The sequence below is a fragment of the Podarcis muralis genome, chromosome 10 (genome assembly GCF_964188315.1).
Source record: "Podarcis muralis chromosome 10, rPodMur119.hap1.1, whole genome shotgun sequence".
NCBI classification, from domain to species: Eukaryota; Metazoa; Chordata; class Lepidosauria; order Squamata; family Lacertidae; genus Podarcis; species Podarcis muralis.
In genome coordinates this window covers 20,548,671-20,571,789 of record NC_135664.1, presented here as the reverse complement: position 1 = coordinate 20,571,789, position 23,119 = coordinate 20,548,671, and the positions used below count along the sequence as shown (strand labels likewise).

Below are 23,119 nucleotides of genomic sequence, written 5' to 3'. Positions count from 1 at the left end.
TCCTCTGGGCTCCCCCACCTCTGCAAGGAATGAGGACATATTTCTCTTCCCAAGACACTTGGGCTGTTTGTCTCCCTGCATTGGCTAGCCCTAACAACTGACTACCACTCCCTCCATGAAATGATAGAACATAAAGAATGGCATATCTAATCCCATTATATTTCTAGTCAAACGACGGCCTTCCGGGGGTGTTTGCATTGTTCAAGCAAACATTGCTTCTTCCTTATGCAGAACCTCCATGACAGCAATCACTGCCCCACCTTTCTAGCAGATGCTTGCACAATCTGTAGGGCTGAATTGAGAGCGATTGTTTTTAGAGTCCCAATGAAGTCTTAGGAGGTGAAACTTTGGGTTCCCACCACCACCTTCCTTGCAGTCTTGGTTTTGTCCATCCTTTGTGAGGCTTGTGTAACTGTCAAGTAGGAGTGAGGTGAAAATTTCAGCAGAGAGTCAATGGCTTGCCCAAGGCAGAGATAGAGAAACTATTTGGACCACATTATCCAGTGGTAAAATGATGGGGATTACATTCTAGTAATGAACCAAGCCAGACTCACACACAATCGATCTCACACAAAACTATCTCCCATGGAAACAGAGACATATACTTAATTCATATTTACTCCAGTCAAGTTTCACCTTCCATTTTCTCCATATATACCGTATTTTTTGCTCTATAAAACTCACTTTTTCCCTCCTAAAAAGTAAGGGGAAATGTGTGTGCGTCTTATGGAGGGAATGCAGGCTGCGCAGCTATCCCAGATGCCAGAACCGCAAGAGGGATTGCTGCTTTCACTGTGCAGCGATCCCTCTTGCTGTTCTGGCTTCTGAGATTCAGAATATTTCCCCCCCCCCCCTTGTTTTCCTCCTCCAAAAACTAGGTGCGTCTTGTGGTCTGGTGCATCTTATAGAGCGAAAAATACAGTATTTTAAAAAAAACATTATTTGTAATAACATATATTTATTTTTAAAAACCATCCATTTTTAAAATATGTCCTGACTGTGCAAAAGACAAAAAAATGAACAAGCCAGCAATCACCACGTAAGGATGAAAATAAGGTGGCCTCAAAATTCAATATCCAGTTACCAAAATGCATTAAACACTCAGTTTCAGCTCATATGATGGTTCAAAGTCCTGTATAAATGGTAGCCGACTCCTTTAAGAGCAAGTAAAATAACTCTGGGATGCACTTGTGTAAAATAAAAGTAGGTGAAATGAATAACTTGGGGGTGCTACTGCACCCAAAACAGACGGAATTCTTACATGGTAGCATGTAGAAATATGTAACAGTTTTGCAAGGAGGTTATTGAAATTATGTACAAATTTCCACCAACACCTTTTAAGGCTGCAATCCGATATTCTTTCACTTGGAAATGAGCCCACATTAAGTAGACATGTATAGGACGGCGCTCTAAGGTTATTACTTCAAATTTATTTACTCATAGGCATTTAACAGCTCATCAAAGGGATGTGAGTGGCCTAAACCTCTGAGCCTCTTGGGCTTGCTGATCAGAAGGTCGGTGGTTCGAATCCCCATGATGGGGTGAGCTCCCGTTGCTCTGTCCCAGCTCCTGCCAACCTAGCAGTTTGAAAGCATACCAGTGCAAGTAGATAAATAGGCACTGCTGTGGCAGGAAGATAAACAGTGTTTCCGTGCACTCTGGTTTCCGTCATGATGTTCCATTGCACCAGAAGTGGTTCAGTGATGCTGGCAACATGGCTCGGAAAGCTGTCTGTGGACAAAGTCGGCTCCCTTGGCCTGAAAGCGAGTTGAGCGCCGCTACCCCATAGTCGCCTTTGACTGGACTTAACTTTACCTTTTACCTTTAACAGCTCATCCAGGATGGCTTACATGGCTTGATTGCATGTAACTTTTGATGGAAGGGATGTTCTGATCTCCTGATCTCATCTTCTACCCTTAAAGGCCTGTGCAGAAATAGGGTGTGTTTTCATCTGAGGATGAGATGTTGAAACCTTGATACCTACAAGAATTGGTGACAAACAGAGGTCACCTCCAGGGCGTCAGAATTTTGCAGGAGTGATTCGAGAGCATGCTGGAAGTGTATGTTTGTTGCACAATTCAAGGGGATTAAAGTACTCTGCCACCCTAGTGCAGGAGTGGTGAACTGGATTTGACCGACAGACCAGATCATTATCTCCCCCACCCATCGTGGGGCAAGTCTGAATGGAGGCCCACCTGCCAATCACCCAATGCCACTGAGGAACGTGAAGAGGAAATGTACCCCAAAGTGTGGGACGAACAAATTATGAACAAGAAGGAGCACGAGCAGCACGCAAGCACATCGGGATGAATAATCCCTGTCATATTTCCTCCACGTAAGCAAATCAGGAGGAGTGCTCAGCAAAGAGTGGACATCATTTAACTGCTCAATAAACAAGGAGTCTGGAAGAGTGCTTGCTTATTTCAGCTACAGCAGCTTATAAATGAGAGAGGGGGAACCATGCTTAAACATATGTATTTAGTGTGATTCAGAGAAATTCCGTATGCATTAAATTTTGGATCCATCTAGAATTCATTTCTCGAACATCACAATATACCATATTTTTCGCTCTATAAGACGTACTTTTCCCCTCCTAAAAGGTAAGGGAAATGTGTGTGCGTCTTATGGAGTGTGCAGCGATCCCTCTTGCTGTTCTGGCTTCTGGGATTCAGAATATTTTTTTCCTTGTTTTCCTCCTCCAAATAGGTGCGCCTTATGGTCTTGTGTGTCTTATAGAGTGAAAAATACAGTATGTTGTCAAAAAAATATGGCAACTGATATTTTTTTTAAGGAGCTGTGCAGTTTCTGGTGTACCGTTCATAAAGGAATAGTTACAGAGATGGTGTGGAGAAGAAAAGAACACATTACAGTGGTACCTCAGGTTAAGAACTAAATTTGTTCCAGAGGTCCATTCTTAACCTGAAACAGTTCTTAACCTGAAGCACCACTTTAGCTAATGGGGCCTCCTGTTGCCACCGCCCTGCAATTTCTGTTCTCATCCTGAAGCAAAGTTCTTAACCCGAGGTACTATTTCTGGGTTAGCGGAGTCTGTAACCTGAAGCATCTGTAAACTGAAGCGACTGTAACCCGAGGTACCACTGCACATATAAGGTGAACAGGTTGTCCCATGTTTTGTGCTTCCAGAGTCAGTGCCCAGGTTGAATACATCCAGAAGTATTAAAAGCCTGGGTTTCCAGAAATCTCCACCCCAGCATCAGAACAGGGAGAGCCGGAAATGTCCATTCTGCACATGTCTGTGTGCTCAGGCATCTGTGTGGCTATGATGGCTATTTCCTACCTTCACTGTCAGAGGCACTAGGCAATACCAGTTTCCAGGAACCAAGAGGCAAGGAAGCGATGCTGCAGTCAGATTCTGTTATCACCATCTCCCAGGCACCTGGCTGACCACTGTGAGAACAGGACACAGGACTCGGTGGGCTTTTGGTTTGGTCCCACAGGCTCTTCTCATGTGCATAGGTTTGTTTTGTGAGCAAGTCAAAGAGAGCTGTGCGCCGGCACGTGTGGTGTTGGTGAGTTGTGTGTAGGTGTGTGCATGTCGTGCTCAGAGGGCTGGCCGATGTCAACATAGCCAGGGCAAGATTTAGGTTTGATGAGACCCTAAGCTGCTGAAGGTAATGGGGCCCTTTATATGTCCAGCTGTCCTGCATTGTCAAAAACAAATTGTCGCTGTTTTTTGTGTTGAATATATGCTGTATTTCCAGACTCCCTGGAAATGACCCTGATGTTGGGAAAGATTGAGGGCACAAGCAGAAGGGGACAACAGAGGACGAGATGGTTGAACAGTGTTCTCGAAGCTACCAGCATGAATTTGACCAAACTGTGGGAGGCAGCGGAAGACAGGAGTGCCTGGCGTGCTCTGGTCCATGGGGTCATGAGGAGTCGGACACGACTAAACAACAAATATGCTGTATGGTAATTTATGGGGTGCGCTCCCGTTGTTCGGTCCCAGCGCCTGCCAACCTAGCAGTTCAAAAGCACTCCCGGGTGCAAGTAGATAAATAGGGACCGCTTACTAGCGGGAAGGTAAACGGCGTTTCCGTGTGCGGCTCTGGCTCGCCAGAGCAGCAATGTCACGCTGGCCACGTGACCCGGAAGTGTCTGCGGACAGCGCTGGCCCCTGGCCTCTTGAGTGAGATGGGCGCACAACCCTAGAGTCTGTCAAGACTGGCCCGTACGGGCAGGGGTACCTTTACCTTTAATAGGTATCTAAAGCCATTTGCACATAACAAAATATGTACTTTACCAAAGTAATGGTTGAAAAGTCCATGCAGAATGCAAAGTCCATGCAGGATGTAGGCACCCTATATATAGAAATGAGCAAATCAGTATATACTGGAACGGCCTCGGTCCAGTATACCTGAAGGAGCGTCTCCACCCCCATCGTTCTGCCCGGATGCTGAGGTCCAGCGCCGAGGCCCTTCTGGCAGTTCCCTCATTGCGAGAAGCAAAGCTACAGGGAACCAGGCAGAGGGCCTTCTCGGTAGTGGCGCCCGCCCTGTGGAACGCCCTTCCAGCAGATGTCAAAGCGATAAACAACTACCTGACATTCAGAAGACATCTTAAGGCAGCCCTGTTCAGGGAAGTTTTTAACGTGTGATATTTTACTGTATTTGTGGTTTTTATGGAAGCCGCCCAGAGTGGCTGGGGAGGCCCAGCCAGATGGGCGGGGTATAAATAATAAATTATTATTATTATTATTATTATTATTATTATTATTATTATTATTATTATTATTTTTAGGGAGCAGGCTAGCAGACGGGGCCCATTACTTACGTACTTCATAGGAGCCTGAACAAAAAACACTGTTACTGTATGTAGGTTTTATGTTATTTGTTTTTTACCTTATATTTTGGAAATGTACATCCAGGGTTTTTTTCCACTTTAATTTTTTTGGGGGGCCCCCAAGAGAGTGGGGCCCTAATCTATAGCTTGTTTACGTAAATACGGCACATAACGTAGTTCTTGGAGAAAGGTTAGTTCCCCCCCCCCCACTGTTGGGGTTTGTGAGAACTGCTTGCAGGGAAAATGCATCCCAGAGGAAGGATTGTTCCAAAAACCTGCCAAGCCTGAAATGGATCTTCCTTCAAGTGCCTGGAATTCATTCTCTCTCTCTCTCCCCCCCCCCCCTCTTGTCTCCCTTCTTCCCCCACATGCAAAACATTGCAAACCTCCTGCACCTTTGATGGCTGGCTAGAAAAAGGAATTCCACTCATTGTGTAAGCTACACATGCTGAATTTTTTCTTCTATTAAAGGTGCAAAGACTTTGCTCTCTCTTGCATAAAGGTAAAGGTGAAGGTACCCCTGCCCGTACGGGCCAGTCTTGACAGACTCTAGGGTTGTGCGCTCATCTCACTCTTTAGGCCGGGAGCCAGCACTGTCTGCAGACACTTCCGAGTCACGTGGCCAGCATGACAAGCTGCATCTGGCGAGCCAGCGCAGCACACGGAAACGCCGTTTACCTTCCCGCTATAAAGCGGTACCTATTTATCTACTTGCACTTAAGAATGCTTTCGAACTGCTAGGTGGGCAGGAGCTGGGACCAAACGACGGGAGCTCACCATGCGATCGGCAAGTCCTAGGCGCTGAAGTTTTACCCACAGCGCCACCCGCGTCCCTTCTCTCTTGCATAGGGCCACTCTAATATGTGGCTGCTTAGTTGATCAAGTCAATTTTGAGGGGGGAACCTTGATTTTTAGGAACAGGCGAGGAAGTCTGCTTCATAGCTTAAGAATTATGATGTTTGACAACCCTTCCCCAAACATGTAGTGTAAACATGTATAGTTAAGTAAGGTATTTTCAGTTATTTATTTGATTTATGGCCTCCGCCCCCTGGCTGTGCCTTTGCCATCAGACACCTCGTTCTCTCCACCACCCCACATGGGTGTAGCCAGAGAGGCAGGCTTTATGTTTTTGTTTGGGGGGGGGGAGAGAACTGAGTTATGTGTGACACAAGTGATCAGTTAGAATAGGGCGCAGCCAGGATTTATTTTGAGGGGGCAAGCTTTTTGCTGGGGGAGGGGGAAGAACAAGCTATCGGCAACAAAATTGGTCAGTTAAGTGTGTGTGTGTGTGTGTGTGTGTGTGTGTGTGTGTGTGTACATAAAAAGGTAAAAAAGGTACCCCTGCCCATCATGACCGACTCTAGGGTTGCGCGCTCATCTCGCTCAAGAGGCCGGGAGCAGGCGCCGTCTGAAGACACTTCCGGGTCACGTGGCCAGCGTGGCGAAGCTGCAGCTGGCGAGCCAGCACCAGCGCCGCACATGGAAACGCTGTTTACCTTCCCGCTAGAAAGCGGTCCCTATTTATCTACTTGCACTTAGGGGTGCTTTCGAACTGCTAGGTAGGCAGGAGCTGGGACCGAACGACGGGAGCTCACCCCGCCGCAGGGATTTGAACTGCCGACCTTTCGATCGGCAAGTCCTAGGCTCTGTGGTTTAACCCAAAGCGCACACCTGCTTTACAATGGTAAAGGTAAAGGGACCCCTGACCATCAAGTTCAGTCGTGGCCGACTCTGGGGTTGTGGCACTCATCTCGCTTTATTGGCCGAGGGAGCCGGCATACAGCTTCCGGGTCATGTGGCCAGCATGACTAAGCCGCTTCTGGCGAACCAGAGCAGCGCACGGAAATGCCGTTTACCTTCCCACCGGAGTGGTACCTATTTATCTACTTGCACTTTGACATGTTTTCAAACTGCTAGGTTGGCAGGAGCAGGGACCGAACAACGGGAGCTCACCCCATCGCGGGGATTCAAACCACCGACATTCTGATCAGCAAGTCCTAGGCTCTGTGGTTTAACCCGCAGCGCCACCCATGTCCCACCCATATACAGTGGTACCTCGGGTTAAGAACTTAATTTGTTCTGGAGGTCTGTTCTTAACCTGAAACTGTTCTTAACCTGAAGCACCACCTTAGCTAATGGGGCCTCCTGCTGCCGCTGCATGATTTCTGTTCTCATCCTGAAGCAAAGTTCTTAACCGGAGGTACTATTTCTGAGTTAGTGGAGTCTGTAACCTGAAGCGTATGTAACTTGAAGCGTATGTTCCACTCTCTCTATATAATCTATTGACTTGATTTAGGGGGGCAGCTGCACCCCCTGGCTATGCCCCTGCCACCCCACCGTGATTTTGCCTTCAAACAAGATATGAACCCCGGCCACTGTGATTGTTCTCAACTACTATTGCAGCTCCTATTAGCATTATTTTTAAAAAACAAAAAACCCAAATTATGAAGAGGTAGAAACTTTCCCAAGGGCCACCTGGAGCTCAGATGGCAAGATCTGCCGTAGCATATAATGAGTTGAGAACGGTGGGTTTTTACACAGGGAAGTCTCCAGCAATCCAGCCGAAAACTAGAGGCATGCGGTGCAGTGAATGCGGTGCCGCTTTGCTGCAGGGACATGGAATTCCGACAGAGGGCGCCGGAGGGCACACACAATGCAGAGCTCCTAGGGCGATGCTTAACTGTCGCCTCCTAGAGATCATGGGGGATGGGCGAGTCTTAGCAAAGGGGAAGAAAGCTCTCTCTGCAGCACGACTTGAGGGCTTTAACTGCTGCATGGAGGAGCGCATGCAGGCTGGGAATGAGTTCTTTGCTTCTTGCTTGCCATCAGCAGGTGTCGTGCCAAGGAAATCTATACCTGTTGAATTCCTGCCAGCGCATATAACACTGAGGTCCAGCTCCGAGGGCCTTCTGGTGGTTCCCTCACTGCGAGAAGTGAGGTTACAGGGAACCAGGAAGAGGGCCTTCTTGGTAGTGGCTCCCACCCTGTGGAACGCCCTCCCTTCAGATGTCAAGGAAATACAGTGGTACCTCTGGTTGCGAATGGGATCCGTTCCGGAGCCCCGTTCGCATCCAGAAGTGAACGCAACCTGCGTCTGCACATGTGTGGGTCGCGATTTGCCGCTTCCTCGCATGTGCATGACATCATTTTGACCGTCTGCACAAGTGCGAGCGGCGAAACCTGGAAGTAATGCACTCGGTTACTTCCAGGTCACCACAGCGGGCAACCCGAAAACACTTATCCCGAAGCTACTTCAACCCGAGGTATAACTGTAAACAACTACTGTATCTGACTTTTAGAAGACACCTGAAGGCTGCCCTGTTTAGGGAAGTTTTTAATATTTGATGCTTTGTTGTGTTTTTAACATTCTGTTGGGAGCTGCATAGAATGGCTGGGGAAACCCAGCCAGATGGGTGGGGTATAAATAATATATTATTATTATTATTATTACTACTACTACTACTACTACAACAGCGCACAGGAGTGCTGCTGGGTTGCAGGTGGCATGGGGAGGACAATTCTAGACACACTGGAACTTCGAGAAGGCTACGTTATAGATGCACACCTGGTAATAGGGGCAGGAAAACATCCAGCAGCCAGTCTTGTGTAGCCAGAGCTAAATCTAGGATCTGAGGAACTAGGTGTCTGCTATCCTCACAAGAGACTCTTTGGGACGCTGTGGTCAAGTCAGGGCCTCTCGGCTTCAGCTCTGTGGGGCAACATGCGAGAAATAATGGACTGTCTCCTAGGTTCATTGTGGGGTTGGTCTAGATGGCCCCTGGGTCCCTTTTTGCTCTGCAATCCTATGATATACTTGGGGAGAGAGAGAGAGAGAGAGAGAGAGAGAGAGAGAGAGAGAGAGAGAGAAGGGTGGGGTTTGAGGCAGGCACAGAGGTTTTGTATAAAATAATAGTCATACCCAGTTGGGAGAGTCTTGTGGTCTAGAAACTTATTCATCTTGCTTCAGCTTCTTTTGGTTAAAGTCTCAGTCAGGAGGGCCAAGGAAATAAGAGGCAGGGGGCCCTAAATAGTTATATGCAGAAGGCAACATTTCAGCAGGTACATCTTGTTGTCACGTGCAGCCGCTGAACTTCCTTCAAGGTGGAAGAGCCTAGTTCTCGTTTGCATGTGGCAGGGCACCTCTAGCCTTTTGGCCCCGATTCAGCGAATCCCAAAAGCTACCAAACCTCTCTTACAGCCCGAGCTTGTGCACGTTTACTTAGGAGTCATTCGCAGGATGTCACTGTGTAGTCAGGATTGGTTCCTCGAAACCTCCCCCTGTAGAACGTCTCCTTCGAAGTAAGTTCAGTGGAACTTACTGCCAGGTAAGCGGACAGCACTGCAGCTGGAATCACGAGCTCGGCTGAATGCAGTGTTTCCCAACCTTGTGCCTCCAGCTGTTTTTGGACTACAATTCCCATCATCCCTTGCCACTGGTCTTGCTAGTCAGGGATGATGGGAGTTGTAGTTCAAAAACAGCTGGAGGCACAAGGTTGGGAAACACTCTAGTCCAACCCCCTTTTGGCCAAGATTCAGAGTCTCAGCTTCTGCTGACTGAACTATTCTTCAATGGAAACAGTAATAAATCAGCAATAAAGTAAAAAGGATGATACAGTATTTAAATTATTCAATGCCAGTCCTTTGAGCCGATGTGCCCTGTCAAAGGATGGGAGGAATCCGATCTGTGAAATAATGCCATATACAGTGGCGTGGGGGTGCAGGGGGGGGGCCGCACCGGGCGCAACATCTGGGGTTAGGGCAAATCCACGGGTTAGGGGGCGCAAATTACTTGCCTTGCCCCGGGTGCTGACAACCCACGCTACGCCACTGGCCATATATATATATATTTCTTCCACATCCCAAGGAATAAATCTCAACAACAACAAAGCAAATGCAAGGCAGATCGGAGATGGAATCCAAGGCACCGCTCGCTTCCTCGGGAGTAAGCCCCGTGAGAACCAATAATAACTTCCTTCCCAGGAAGCATCGGCAACTCATTGTATGATACGGATTTGAGCCTCTGCGCCCTTAGAAGCCGTTGCGCAAGGTCTCATCCTTTGCCCTGATCCTTTGACTGGAGATGCGCGCCGAACTGGTGGAGCGGGTTGGCCAGAGAGAGCCACCAGCTAATTCGAATTAACGCGCAGCAACGGCATGGTCTGCTGCAGTTACAGGAGGTCACCCCCTTCTTTGAAGCCAAGCAGGTATCGGTCAGGTCGGCGTTTGGAGGAAACGCCAGAGCCAAGCGCGCGATTGCTGCTTTGGGTTGCTTGGCTGAGGGAACAAAAGTATACTGCGTTTAGACGCGTTGCTCGCAAATCATCTTTGTCAGGATCACGCGCAAAGCTGCGATCCTGTGCACTTTGGCCTACGGGAGTAACGGGAGGAGAGGGTCGCATTGTAAGCGCCACTTCCTCATTCTTTGTGGCCAAAACGCTTCCCGAGAGCAAAACCAAAGGAGGACACCTTTTTAATACTAAAACAAAAACCAGCGCCGCGGAAAACGCCGCGCTCTCCCCACTCAAGAGTTGCCCGCGAAGGAAACAGGCCTGCCAGTTCTGCCAGCGACAAGTGGAGGAGATGGCGGGCGCCTGGATGGCGATCCGAGCATCTCTCCAATAGGGAAAAAAACGCGCCGCGCGTTGCGCAAAAAGACGCGCCAGCGACGGCGGCTCAGCCGCGGAGCCGGGTTTCCTTTTCGAGGTTGGCTTGAAAAGCAAGCCTCGCACCTTCGAGGGGCGGAAAGAAAATGGCTTGGGTCTTTGCTTCGGCAAAAAAAGAAGAAGGAGCGGATTCTCTAGATGGCAGCATTGTAGCCAAAAAGCATGGGGTTTTAATAAAATAAAATAAATAATGATGATGATGATGATGATGATGATGTATGAGTAACGGTGATAAAATTTTAATAGTAACAGATGCATGATTAACGGCGAAGAAGAAAAAGAAAAAGAAAAAGAAGAATCCGACAGTTAATCATGCATCTATTTTATCTTTCCAATTTCTTCAAATTTTTCGAAAAAGAGGAAGAGTTAATTGGTCGGATCTTTTTTAAATAAAAAAAAACCTTTATTGGAAAAAAACAACAACCCCAAAAATAACTATAGATCTTTCTTTGCTGTTAAATCTAAAATAACAATCATGCTTCTCTACTAACCATCCCAAGAACGGCGATGCCGCGTCTTTTGCTGAACAAGAATCGTTCTAGTGGCATCCGCCCAAATCCTAAGCACGTTTACATGGAAAATCATTTTTTTCGTGGCTTCTAAGGAAATTTACCTGGGAATGATGTAAGGAGGCGGTTAGGGACGATAGTGGCCTTAACTGTTTTCTCTGTTCAGCTTGGTGAAATTTTACTAATCCCGTTCTTATATTCATTTGGCAGGAGGGAGACGGGAACTTCTGATAAGATTTCTCTCTCTGACCAACCCAAGTTTTGTTTCTGTTTTGGCGATGCCCACCACCGGCGCTTAAATAGCACCAGATTCCTAAAATATTATATATAGTATATAAATCACGTCGAGAAATGCATAAAAGCGGCGGGGGGGGGGGGAGCTCGTACGAGGAAAAATGGTATCGCGAGCCCCCAACAAACAAGCCAACAAACTTGGCAGCCGCCCCGTCGCCTCCTGGCAGCGCGCCTTGTCAAGACGAAGCGGCGCTAATGACTCTAATGACGTCGGGCGCCATCGAGGGTTGATTAGAATCAATAAGAGCTTCGCCTTGGACGGCATGCGAATCACACCGATTATGCTCACTATAATTTTGCACATTGCTCTTTTCCGGGGTGAAAAGGAAGCGTCTTCTCTCTTTTTTAAGGGCTTCAAAAAACAAAATCTGAGCCCCACGTCGGGGGGTTGGACTAGATGACTCCGGGGGTCCCTTCCACGCTACAATTCTGTGATTTTCTATGAAAACTTGGTCTAGATACACACACACACACACACGCAGGCACTTGCCTATATATAACCCCTCGCGGAAAGAAAGCGGGAGACTCCGGGAACACAAAACGTCAGGGACGCCCCCTCAACCCAAGGCCTGCATTGGCCACGGGTGAAAGGCCGCCTAGCCCCACCGAGACCCCGCCCCCAGTTGCCCTAGGGCGCTCCCCTCCCCCCTTGCCTTCTCTCTCTCTTCCTTTTGGCCTTTGATTTGCTCTCTTGACACCCGCTTCACCAGACGCATTTTAGCCGTCTGCCTCCCGTCCTATAAGGCCTCCTATTCCAGAATACACCGGGCGCTACTTAAAAATATATAGTAACAAGAATTATCATAGATCCACACCAGAGGACTGGTTCTGACCCTCGCAATGCTCTCTGGCTTGTTTCTTGGCTGCCAAAAACCTTCTAAGCTCTCGACCGTCGTGAGTCCTGCCTCCTGACTTCCCCGTTGCTGGCTGCATTTAAGGGGGGGGGGCGGCTCCTGGGAATTCTAGTCTAGCCCATGGGTAGGCAAACTAAGGCCCGGGGGCCGGATCCGGCCCAATCGCCTTCTAAATCCGGCCCGCGGACGGTCTGGGAACCAGTGTCTTTTTACATGAGTAGAATGTGTCCTTCTATTTAAAAGGCATCTCTGGGTTATTTGTGGGGCATAGGAATTCGTTCGTTTTATTTATTTTTTCAAAATATAGTCCGGCCCCCTACAAAGTCTGAGGGACAGTGGACCGGCCCGCTGCTGAAAAAGTTTGCTGGCCCCCTGCGCCCAAAGTCCCAGGACCCTTGATAATCTACAGTTCCCAGCACCCATCGGAGGAAGCCATGCGCTTTAAACGCGCGGCGCGCCGGCCACCCACAGTATTCGCTGCCTCCTTTGGCGACCCCAAGTCATCCGGAATGGATCCAGAGGGTGCGAGAGTGGGAGCCCTCGGTGGGCTCTTTCGCCCATTTGCCAGGCCCAGGTTGAGGCCGAGGGAGGGTTTCTCCCAGGCCTGCCTGACCTGCAGTCGCCAGGAGGTGGGGGAGATCAGGGAAGCCGTCCTCCGACTGCGCGCTATGGCGCACGCTTCCTTCTCGCCTCTCTGTCAACAGGGTCGGAGGAGGGACGCGCGCTCTGGCTGGCCGCGAATCATCTCGAGTCGCTGAGCTTTGATCAATCCGAACTAATTACCCCCGAGTCTTAATTAAAGTCTTTAGCAGTTGGATCAGCGCTTTGGCAAGCGGACAGGAAGGAGCGCTTGGCAGTTCGACGACACCCGCGTCGGGCGGAGCCCGGCGAGAAAAGGGCGGCGGCAGGGAGGCCTCGCAGCTCCGACGGCGAGGCCAAGCGACTCCCCTGGCTCCGATCCACGACCCGTTCTCTCCCTCCCCGCCACCTCAGTCGCCAAGAGCCAACGCACTCTGCTTGAAAGGGGCGGTTCGCCCGTTTATTTGCCACCAGATCCACCAAGTCTTTTTTTTTTTTTTTTTTTTGGCACGTGCAATAATTATAATAATAATAATAATTCTTTTAAAAATACAACCGGGAATTTCAGATCCGTACAAAACTGAAGCCAACCCCGTCCCCGTTCACAAGAGATCACGAAGGTCGAGGAGAGGAGAGTTGGCGATGGTCGGGGATGAGGCACAAGGGAGGGAGAAGGAGGAGGAGGAGGGAGAAGACCGTCGGGGAAAGGGGGAAATCGAGAATCCGAGATTCAGCCAGCCGGCAAAGTCAATCGACACACTTTTTTTTCGGGGAGGAGGGGGTTGTTATTCTATATACAGCGACCGAATTCGAGGGATGAATATCGAGGGTTGTCAGAGCCCAAAATAACACACTGTTGGATGTCGGGGAGCAAGAGCTTGTCTTGGGGACGCATCCCTTCAAGGAGGAGACCTTCCGTGCCAAAGGAGGGACTGGAAGGGTCTGCTATATTTTAAAAGGCGTCTCTCTCTCTCTCTCTCTCTCTCTCTCTCTCTCTCTCTCTCTCTCTCATACACGCACACAGTTAGATGAGCCACACTCTGAATTAAGGTGGCACACACGACCGTGGAGCTGAGCTCAAGTGGGGTGACGCTTTCCGGACCGTCGAGGGGCCGTCCTTGCAGTGCAGAGCCACCGCTGAACTTTAAAGAGACGCCGGTTCCGTTTTCTACAGCGGGGCGGGAAGGCGACTCTTTGCAAAGGGGAGATCCCCGCTGGAAGGCCGCTGCCACTTTGGGAAGGACGCAGATCTCTTCCCAAGAAAGGTCAGTCGCGCTCCCGGGGCACCGCAGATGGGTGGGACTGGGGCCTTGCGACAAGGACAGGAGGGCCTGCGACGTAAGTCAGCGTCCCTTCAGCTAGAAAACTCTTGCCACCGGTTGCTGAACCCCAGCTTAGAATATATATTTGGATAACCTTAGGCAGGGAATCCTGCATTTAAATACCCGCAACTTAACAGCCGCTGAATAAAGCGCAGGGCGCGCCGAAGTTTTAAATGGCACACGTCGAAGGTGGCGTTTGAAAAAGGGAGCGCGCGCCCCTCGCTGTTTTCTGTGGGGCAGGGTACTTAGAAGGACCCCTTTGAGCAAGGGACACCCCAGAATTTCTGAGATGGGGGGGGGACGCTTAAAAATCTCTCTCACACTCTCTCACACACAAGAGACACCAATTGGGCGCTGCAAGAGAGCGAATGGAAGTCCTTTAAAAGGAAGGGGCCTTTTCAAAAAAGGACAGGGGATTTTCATAGCAAAAGGGGGTCTCTTCCCCGCACCCCTCTTGGAGGTGAGCACCTGGCAACTCTAGGCAGACTTCCCGGCTGGGTCTCGACCCAGCTTTTTCAATAAATATACGCCCGAAGTAACGTTTCATTAGTCCTGGTTTTCTCAAAACCAGCTCCCCGGCTCAGGCGGGGAGACGCAAGTCTTTCTTTCCCCGACTGTCGGGGGCAGAGAGGAAAAAACAACCCAAAGCAATTTCCTTGTCTCTCTATCTTTCTCCAGCAGTCCCAGAGGGGAAGAAAAACCCGACGGCTTTCTCTGGAGGGAGCGCGGGAGAAGCGCGGACCGCCGTCGAAGTGCATGCAGAAGAAGGGCGGACGGCGGCGGCGCGCCTCACGGGCGGTGAAGCAGCATTGACGGCGGCGGCGGCGGCGGCGGCTGCAGTTCCGGCTCGACGGCGCTTCGCGAGGGAGCCACGCTCGAGCCGCCGCTGCCGTTGGTGTCGTGCAGTTTGCGGACGTGCTTCTTGAGGTCAAAGTTCCTGCAGAAGCCTTTGCCGCAGGTGGGGCAGGTGAAGGGCTTGGTGTCGTTGTGGGTGTGCATGTGGAAAGTCAAGTTGTACACCTGGTGGAAGGCTTTGTTGCAGATATTGCACTTAAACTGCTTCTCGCCGCTGTGCGTCAGTTTGTGGTTCTTGTAGTTTCCTATTTGGTGGGGAGGGGGGGGACACAAACAACAGGGCAAGGCGCTCAGTGAGGCACGTGGGGAGACCCTCTCCCGCCCCCCAAGCACACACAGCCCAAGCGCGCGCGCACACCCACACCCACCCACAAGCCCCGCTTCAAACAAACAAAAAAACCACAAAACTAGCTCAGGTTAACATCTTCGGTTGGCATTCCCGAGTCCATTCCGTCGAAAGAATTAAAATTCTTTTAAGTTTTTTCTGCTTAAAAACAAGAACGAAACAAGCAATCGAACGAAAAACCACACACGCAAACACACAGACACCAAAATCCAAAGAAACTGAAATATTGGGACGCTCCTGGTTAGCCGATTTGTGTGCCCAGATCCAAAACGCCGTTTATTTGGCCAAAATTCCGTGAACTGACTTCCAGACTGACTTTCAGGAACCGGGGTACTCCAATAATAAAGCGGTTTAAAACCCTTTCCTCTCCTTCTCCCTCATCCAAAATAAAATAAAATCGTTAGCCAGCGAAATCAACCCGCTTTGGGGTGGATTAAATTAGGACTGGAATAATCCACAATGCGGTACTAAACAAAATCTACGATTTTTATTTTTAAAGATTTTCTTCCCAAATAAATATTTAAGATGGGAATGTTAATTCCATGCAATTCTGCGAAGTGGAACCATCTTAATCCGAAGCGGTGCGTTGTGGATCCGGGTTTTCTTTTTGGAATTTGCATCTACAAACAGAACCGTGCAGAATATTCGGAGTTTACTCTCACAAGACGTCGGTTAACACTTGCAAGCCTATAGTTCGTTTATTTGGAAATAAGTGCCGTCGAGCTCAACTGGGTTTACTCTCAGGTAAGAGTGCAAGTCATCGCTGCCTTGGGTTTCAATCTTATACACGCCACCTCACAAGTAAGTCCCACTGGGTTCAGGAAATTTCGGCCTTATTTCCAAGCAAGCCCACGGAAATCAGTGGCACTTATTTCCGCATAAACCTGCACAAACTAAATTGTTAATCCCAATTATCCTCACAATAATAATTGCAATCGTTCTCGCGTTTTTAAATCCACACTAATGCTTCGCCCCTCACCCCAATTAAACAGAAGTGGCCATTCGAGAAAAACAACAATTGGAGAAGCTAAATAGTTAGCTCTCTCTCTATATCCTTTGCTCCTGGTTTTCTATAACAGCGGGGATCCTCCGTTCCTCTTCCCGCAACATAACTCCCCGAGCTCACACAAACAATAATGCAGGCGTAACATTTTAGACACGCTTAAAAAATATCCGTTTGATATCCGTTTAAAAAAAATATTTTTAAGCATATTCGTTTTCAACATCGGATACGGGAGGGGAAAAGGGTGTGCGCGCGCGCGCTGAAACAACAACGACGCCATCGAATGCAGAGTCGTACCTTTTTGGTGAAACCCTTTCCCGCAAAACTCGCAGACGAAAGGTTTGTAGCCCGCGTGGATCCGCGTATGCGTGTTCAGCGTGGAGCTCCGGTTAAACGCTTTCCCGCACTGGTTGCATTTATGAGGCTTCTCCTGTATTTTTTTTTTTTTTTTAATTTTAAGGAGAGACAAACGCAATCAAATGCCAGTCCGTTTTGCAGCTTCTCTCCAAGCGGGGCACAATCCTGGCTCTCCCCCCCCCCCCCCAGGACAGCAAGAACTGGGGAGGAAGGTGCTGTTTTCGCTTGGAAAGAAGATCAGCTTCCTTTGCTACCCGAGAGGGCCTCCTCCTGTTAAGTTTAAACTCTGGCGGCGAGCGCCCCTCAAGTCTATTGGAGACTCGCGCGGGGTTGCGGGGAGGGAGACTTCCGAAGCTGGAACTCGGAGCCTAATCGCGCTTGGTGGGATGTGAGTTTAGTCGGGCTTACTTCCGAGGAAGCGCATTTCAGGATGGTGGCCCTAGTGAAATAAACAGCCGACGGAGTGAGAGGCGGCAGTGGGGAAAAGGGAGAGATGGGAAATTTGGAGAGGTGGCTAGGGGACAATACCCAAGCACTATTGTTGGGGAGGGGGAGAAAGGGAAAAAGACTAGTATTTCTTCCCCCCACTCCTCTCTCTCTCTCTCTCTCTCTCTCTCTCTCTCTCTCTCTCACACACACACACACACACACACACACCCCTACACACACACACACGACGAACAGCTCGCTTTCCAGTTACTGCCTCCAGAAGACAAACATTCCGCACGTCGAGGAGGCAGAACACTATAACTCAGACAGAAAGAGAGAGGCAGATGCTGGCCAGTTCGACGGACCAGGGACAGGAAGGGAGGAGGCTTGCAGAGCCACGGCGCGGAGCCGTCGGGTGGGAGCCGCGCGTGGCTGCTGGCTTTGTACGTGGCAGTCGAGAAATCCGCGCGTTTGCTGGGCGCAGAGCGGAGGGAGAGCGAACGAGAGAGTGATCGCGCGCGGTCGGTCGGTACCTGGGTGTGGATGATCTTGTGGCGACAGAGTGTGCTGGCCTGGCGAAAGCCTTTGCCGCAGACCTTGCAGACAAAGGGCCGGGCTCCCGTGTGCACCGGCATGTGGCGCGTGAGGTTGTAGTGCGCGTTGAAGACCTTGAAGGGGGAAGGGGAGGGGTCAGAAAGTGAAAGCAGAAAGAGACAAGAAACGCGATTAGAAAGGGTGCGCGAGAAAGCCAGCGCAGCAGCCGCAGCAAACAGCAGCCTCGACGGCCGCCTTGGCGGATCGGATTTGGGAGAGGGGATGGATCCGGCACTTGCCTTGCCGCAGACCTCGCAGGTGAAGACTTTGGGCTTGGCGCTGGGCGAGCCGCGGCTGAAGTCCGCCCCGACGTTCTTGAAGGGCAGCTTGTCGGTGACCAGAAGGTGGGCGGCGGCGGCGGCAGCTGCGGCGGCGGCGGCGGCTGCCGCGCTGTGCAGCTGGGCGTGCGCCAAATCCTTGAAGGCCGGCGTCGGGTATTTGTCGGGGCCGGGCGGCAACACGTGCAGCTTGTTCCTCTCCGCCAGGTAGGCCTTGGGCGCCGTCGGGGCGTGCAAGGCGGCGGGAGAGGAGGCGTGCAGCGGCGAGCCTAGGAAATAGGACGCCACTGGGTGGAGGCTGAGGCCCGACGGCGGCGGCGGCGGTTGCGGCTGCTCGGTGGCGCGGCTGAAGTAGCCCAGGGTGCCCAGGGCGTGGAAGGAGGAATGGTTGACCACGCGGGGCCGGACAAGCTTGTAGTGCTGCTGCAGCGGCTGCAGGTCCCCCGACGGCGGCTTGAGGCTCAGCGCGCAACTCAAAGACGCCGCCGACGAGGAAGAAGAGGGGGAGGGCGGCAGCGGCGGGTCCATCGGGGGCTTCCTGGGCTCCGAGCCCGCCTTGGCTAAGGGCTCGTAGGCCAGCGGCACGAAAGGGATCATGCAAGGGATGGAAGATGCCAGGCTGAGCGCCGCCTCCGCCTGTTGCTGCTGCGGCTTGACGTGCTGCTCGGCGCTTTTGGGGCCCCCTCCTTGCAAGAAGTGGGGCAGCAGCGGCAGGGCTTTGGGCTCCGGGGCCGTCCGGGCCATGATGCGCTCGATGGAGAATGCCAAAGGCTTGGAGGCACTCAACATGTTGGCTCGAGGAGCGGCCAGGCTCTTGGCAGCCGTCGGGGGGGGGTGCTGCTGTGGTGGCTGGCCGCTATTGTTCATGGCTGGCCGCTCGCTTTCCTGGGCGCCTCTCCAGCTGCCTTTGCCCCTCCGCAGCCCGCTCACTGAGCCGAGCCGACGGAGCCCCGCGCGGCTGCTGCCACCCGCGACGCCTCGTCCTCCGATGCCCACACCAAGCCCACCGCCGCTGCCGCCCTCGCCGTTTCGCTCGCCGTCTGGACCGCCTCCAGAACCGCCGACAGCTGCCTCTCCATCTCGACGGCCGGCGGCAGCACCAGCCTGCGCATCCCGACGGACTCGTGCCGGCCCATCGCCGCCTCTGCGCGCCTTTGGCGGGGGACGGTCGCCCCTGTCTGCTCCTCCTCGCCTCTCTCCCTCGTTTTCTCTCTCAATGGAAAGTGTTGGGTCAATAGCAGCAGCCACGATCCCGCCAATCGTTAACTTCCAAGAGGAGAAGGTAAACTAGATAATTGCTCAATTCGCTTCCAACAGGCATTAGGAGGAGAAGGGGGGGGGGGAGGAAAGTGGAACCCCCTTCCCTCCCCGCTCCCAAGATCAGGAGGCTACTTTCCATTGGCGCCCGATCCTCCTCCGCCTCCTCCCCCCGCCCAGAGGGAAGGAGGTGGCTCTCCCCTCCCCCTCCGCCTCTGGGTCTCCCCCTCCTTCTCCTCTCCCCTCCTATTATTCCCAGTCTCCTTACCTTACACAGGCTTCAGAGGCCTCCAGATCAATGGTCTTGTTTGCCTTTAAATGACATCATCTTTTCCTTTATAATCATAAAAGGAAAGACAATTCGCGGCGTGACCTCTAAATCAGGGAAATTGGGGGGCCACGGCGATGGGCTTCTCTCGGACAAAGGAGGGGTAGTTGCGCTGCCTGCTTGTCAGTTTCAGCCCAGGCCGACATCCCCGCGCTGCGCACCTGGGCGCGCGTCTTGGCTGCTCTGCTTCTGCCCCGGGTCTGCTCCTTCTTTCCTCCCTCCCTTCCCTCCTTTCTCGGTGCCACTTCGGAGGTAGTCCTTTGGACGCCTGGCCTTTTGACAAACGCGCCGCCCTTCCCAAGAAACAAAAACGCTTCGCTTTCCGGAGGAAAAGCGCGGGGCTGTCGGCGGCGGCTGCAGCTCCGAACGGGTGTTAGACGGGGCGTCCCAGTGCAGACGGGCAAGCCGGATGCAAAGGAGGAAGCCGTCGGGGAGACACAGGTTTCCGGAGCGTTGAGGATGATGGCCTCGCTCAAGACCAAACTTTCAATAGCTATTCAAGCAAGGACGACCCCAACCACTGCAAATTGGGGGTGGGGAGAGACAGACGGCAAAATGCCCAGCGCGAAAACCAGAGGTCAGCTCTCCCAGCGAGAACTCGGGAGGCTACAGTGAGAGATCACGTTGAAATCAACGAGGAAGAGGTGGTTCCCCCACCGCCGTCGATTTTGATGGCTCCAGATTGCTCACCCAGCGAGTAAGGGAATTTCTGGAGTCATTTTCCCCATCTCACCTCAGACTGGGCTTTCAGTCCAACCTGCTTTCTAGAGGCTGCTTAGCAACACAGCCTCGCTGTGCTCTAAATAGCGAGGTGTTCCTTCAAAGGAACCTTTCGGAGCTTTTGGTACTTTTCAGAGCTCCCGGGAACAAGCTAGCGTTTAGCTTTAAAACAGTTTCATTAACCAAACAGAAACCACGCGGATTCTCTTAGGTTTAAAAGAGAAACAGATCCCGGTTCTCTCGCTTGTGAGTTGCTAAACGTAGCCAGCTCCGGCTGAATGGCGGGAGCGAGCGAGGCTTTGCCGTCGGAAGACACCCTCCACCCTTCAAATTTGGAACGAGCCCAAGGAAGTGAATTGCAGGGCTATTACAGGGCCGTTTCGGGGCAAATTGGTTTGGAGACTCTCCGCTTTCAGATGATCCACTAATTAACGACAAATCTCTCTTTCGGTCCCCGGGGCCAAGGGCTATGTAAACAGGCCGGGGAAGGCGCGGGCCTGGATTTCCTCCGCCGAGAGGACGCAAAAGGGCAGCAGAATGCGGGTTTGGCTTGTGTATTAAATCCAATATTTCCTAATAGCATCCTAAGCACAAAGGAATGAATTAAGAAAAAACACACCCACCGATTGTACTGGACAAAAAAAACCAAAATCAATCAAACAAACCACCAACATATATTACAAACGCTCCAAAAACGATCGCGACGCATTAAGCTTTGTAACTCAAGTGGGACTAGAGAGGCGTGGAATATTTCTTTCCTTTCCACATACCCGTCCCATGCCCACCGCGAGTGGCTGGTCCCGTGCCCCACAGGAGAAATGCCGTAAAGCTCTTTGCGGGTGCTTCTCTTTTAAGGGCATTTGGGATAAGAATTCTATGTATTCATTCCTTCCTTTATTGCATGCCTACCCCACCCTTTTTCGTCAAGGAGCTCGAGGGGGCGCACACGGTCCGCCCCCTCCTCATTCCATCCCCACAACTAGAATATACGCGACAACGGTCGTCAGGCTGGCCTCTTAAATACATCACAGCATAATCCCCCCTCCCTAGCATTTAATGGGACTCGTGGGCAGCTCTGCGTTAGCTGGGATCCGTCGAAAGACCGTGCAGGTCTAACGAGACGCGGCAAGCCCTTTCCCCCGACGCCCAATGAGTCCTGCATTTACTCCCTTCCAGCGGGGAGGTGGGGTTTTTCTCTCAGGGAGCCCTTCCCCACAGCAGATGGGTTGGCGCAACCCGAGGGAAGCTCAGGTTCCCTTCCCTCGGCCCCCGAGGCAGACGCCAGACGGGCGCAGTTGTGGCGCGAGGGGGCAAACCAGGCTGGTTTCAGCGTACAGGTGAACTGGCTCACCTGGGCGACAAGGAAATATTTTGGTCACTTATCTCCCTCCTATTATATTTATCTGTTTATTATTTAATAAAAATATCTTATCTGCCCGACTCCCCATTTACTTCTGGGGCACCTCGCCGCGCCCTCCATCAATCCCTCGCCGTCGAATTTTAAAGGGGATGGATTCGGCTCCTCGCCTCCTGCGCTCCACCCCTCGGCTGGGAACTATTTCAGGCGAAGCTTTCGCTTCCTTAGCGCCTCAACAGCTGGCTCGCTCCTGGTCTTTCTGAGATCGACTTTTCTCTGACATGTGTTTGGGAGGAGGCGAAACGACACGCCGCGTCGTCGCTGGAGCGTAGGAAACCGGGTCCCAAAGCGGCAATTACTGGCTCTGCCGTTAAGACAACGCCGGACTGAGGAGGAGTTTGGGCAATCCAGCGCCGGATTCCGGTGTTTGGTTTTACAGTGAAAAGAAGGAGTGTGTGAGATAAAGAGCCAGAGAGTAAAGAGAACAGGCTAGGCTGAAATGGAAGGTGTCGCCTGGAAGGGAAAAGATCTCCCTTTCCAAGCCGAAAGCTTGGACGCTACAATGCAGCGTTACTTCGGAATGCTTCTCCGAAGCACTTCTGCCCTTGAAACTCTACAAAGTTAGGCAACAGCCCTACATGCATAAATTTGGGAGTAAGTCCCTCCTGGAAGCAGATGGGACTGTAAGTGCGTAGGATCGCTCTGCGCAAGTGCGCAGAATTCCAGTCACGCGTGGTCATCCTAGGCTGGTTGATTGAAAAGGAAATCTTCTTGCGTTCCGTAAGAACTTGGCAGTATAGAATTGCAGCTGGATCGTAGGCAAGTTTGTGTAGAAGTTCAGGCCCATCATGTCCAGCCCGGCTGGCTCTCAACCTAAAGAACCGCAGCTTTCTGCATCGGAGGAAGCGAAACCTGTCATCTTATATACGGCTTTGGTTTTTCAAGGCACCACAACTATAAAAGGTTTCCATCCTAAGCTTGTTTCCTCGGAAAAAAGGTCTGCCGGACTGGTGCGCGCTCGCTCACCAGTCAATCCGTTTGCTCCCTTATCCTAAAACCGGCTCTTTACTGTATCTCGAAGTACGTGCCCATTGCCCAGAGTCTTGAGGAAGCAAATGAGTCTGACTCAGCAGTGAGGACGTTTCAAAGAGCGTCCCTGTCACCACCAGTAACATCTACCCTTACAGTTTTGCTAGAGAATCCAGAAAGAAAAGTAGCGCCAGATTCTACCAGAAACGGCCCAGAGAAGGATTGCTTGGCAATGTGCCCTCTACCTAAGCCCAAACCAGGAGCGGGTCGCTTCTCCTGGGCAGGCAAATCAGACGAATTCCAAAATCTTCTTCCAAGGGAAAGAAGAAACGAGGAAGACCGGAAGCCTAGGCCAGGGGTGCTTAAGGTCGCAGAAAAACCCTCCCCGTTTCAGGCAGAGAATAATTCAGGCCCCATCTGCACTAGACATTTAAATCAGTATCATACCCCTCTAAACAATCAGAGTTTCCCACGAAAAATCCTTGGAACTCTAGTTCCTTAAGCATACTAAGAGTTGTCAGGAGACTCCTATTCCCGTTTCC

General features: G+C 51.3%; 1 protein-coding gene across 1 annotated transcript; it reads right to left on the bottom strand.

Annotated features, from left to right (window-relative positions):
* Positions 1-13,135: 13,135 nt before the first annotated feature.
* FEZF1 (FEZ family zinc finger 1) lies at positions 13,136-21,800 on the bottom strand. The gene is made up of 5 exons (XM_077935850.1): positions 19,412-21,800; positions 17,848-19,152; positions 17,548-17,682; positions 16,526-16,658; positions 13,136-15,124 (listed from the first exon to the last, which is right to left on the bottom strand). The coding sequence occupies exons 2-5, from the start codon at positions 18,751-18,753 to the stop codon at positions 14,814-14,816; spliced, it is 1,485 nt and encodes a 494-aa protein (XP_077791976.1). The 5' UTR covers positions 18,754-19,152; positions 19,412-21,800; the 3' UTR covers positions 13,136-14,813.
* Positions 21,801-23,119: the final 1,319 nt, after the last annotated feature.

What these genes read in the sequence shown, in the direction of transcription:
- FEZF1 (XM_077935850.1), bottom strand. Translation starts at nt 18,753, where the DNA reads ATGAACAATAGCGGCCAGCCACCACAGCAGCACCCCCCCCCGACGGCT. An exon ending in ACAAGATCATCCACACCCAG is followed by an intron (nt 16,659 to 17,547) that starts GTACCGACCGAC and finishes AAAAAAATACAG; the next exon opens with GAGAAGCCTCATAAATGCAA. An exon ending in GAAAGGGTTTCACCAAAAAG is followed by an intron (nt 15,125 to 16,525) that starts GTACGACTCTGC and finishes CCCACCAAATAG; the next exon opens with GAAACTACAAGAACCACAAA.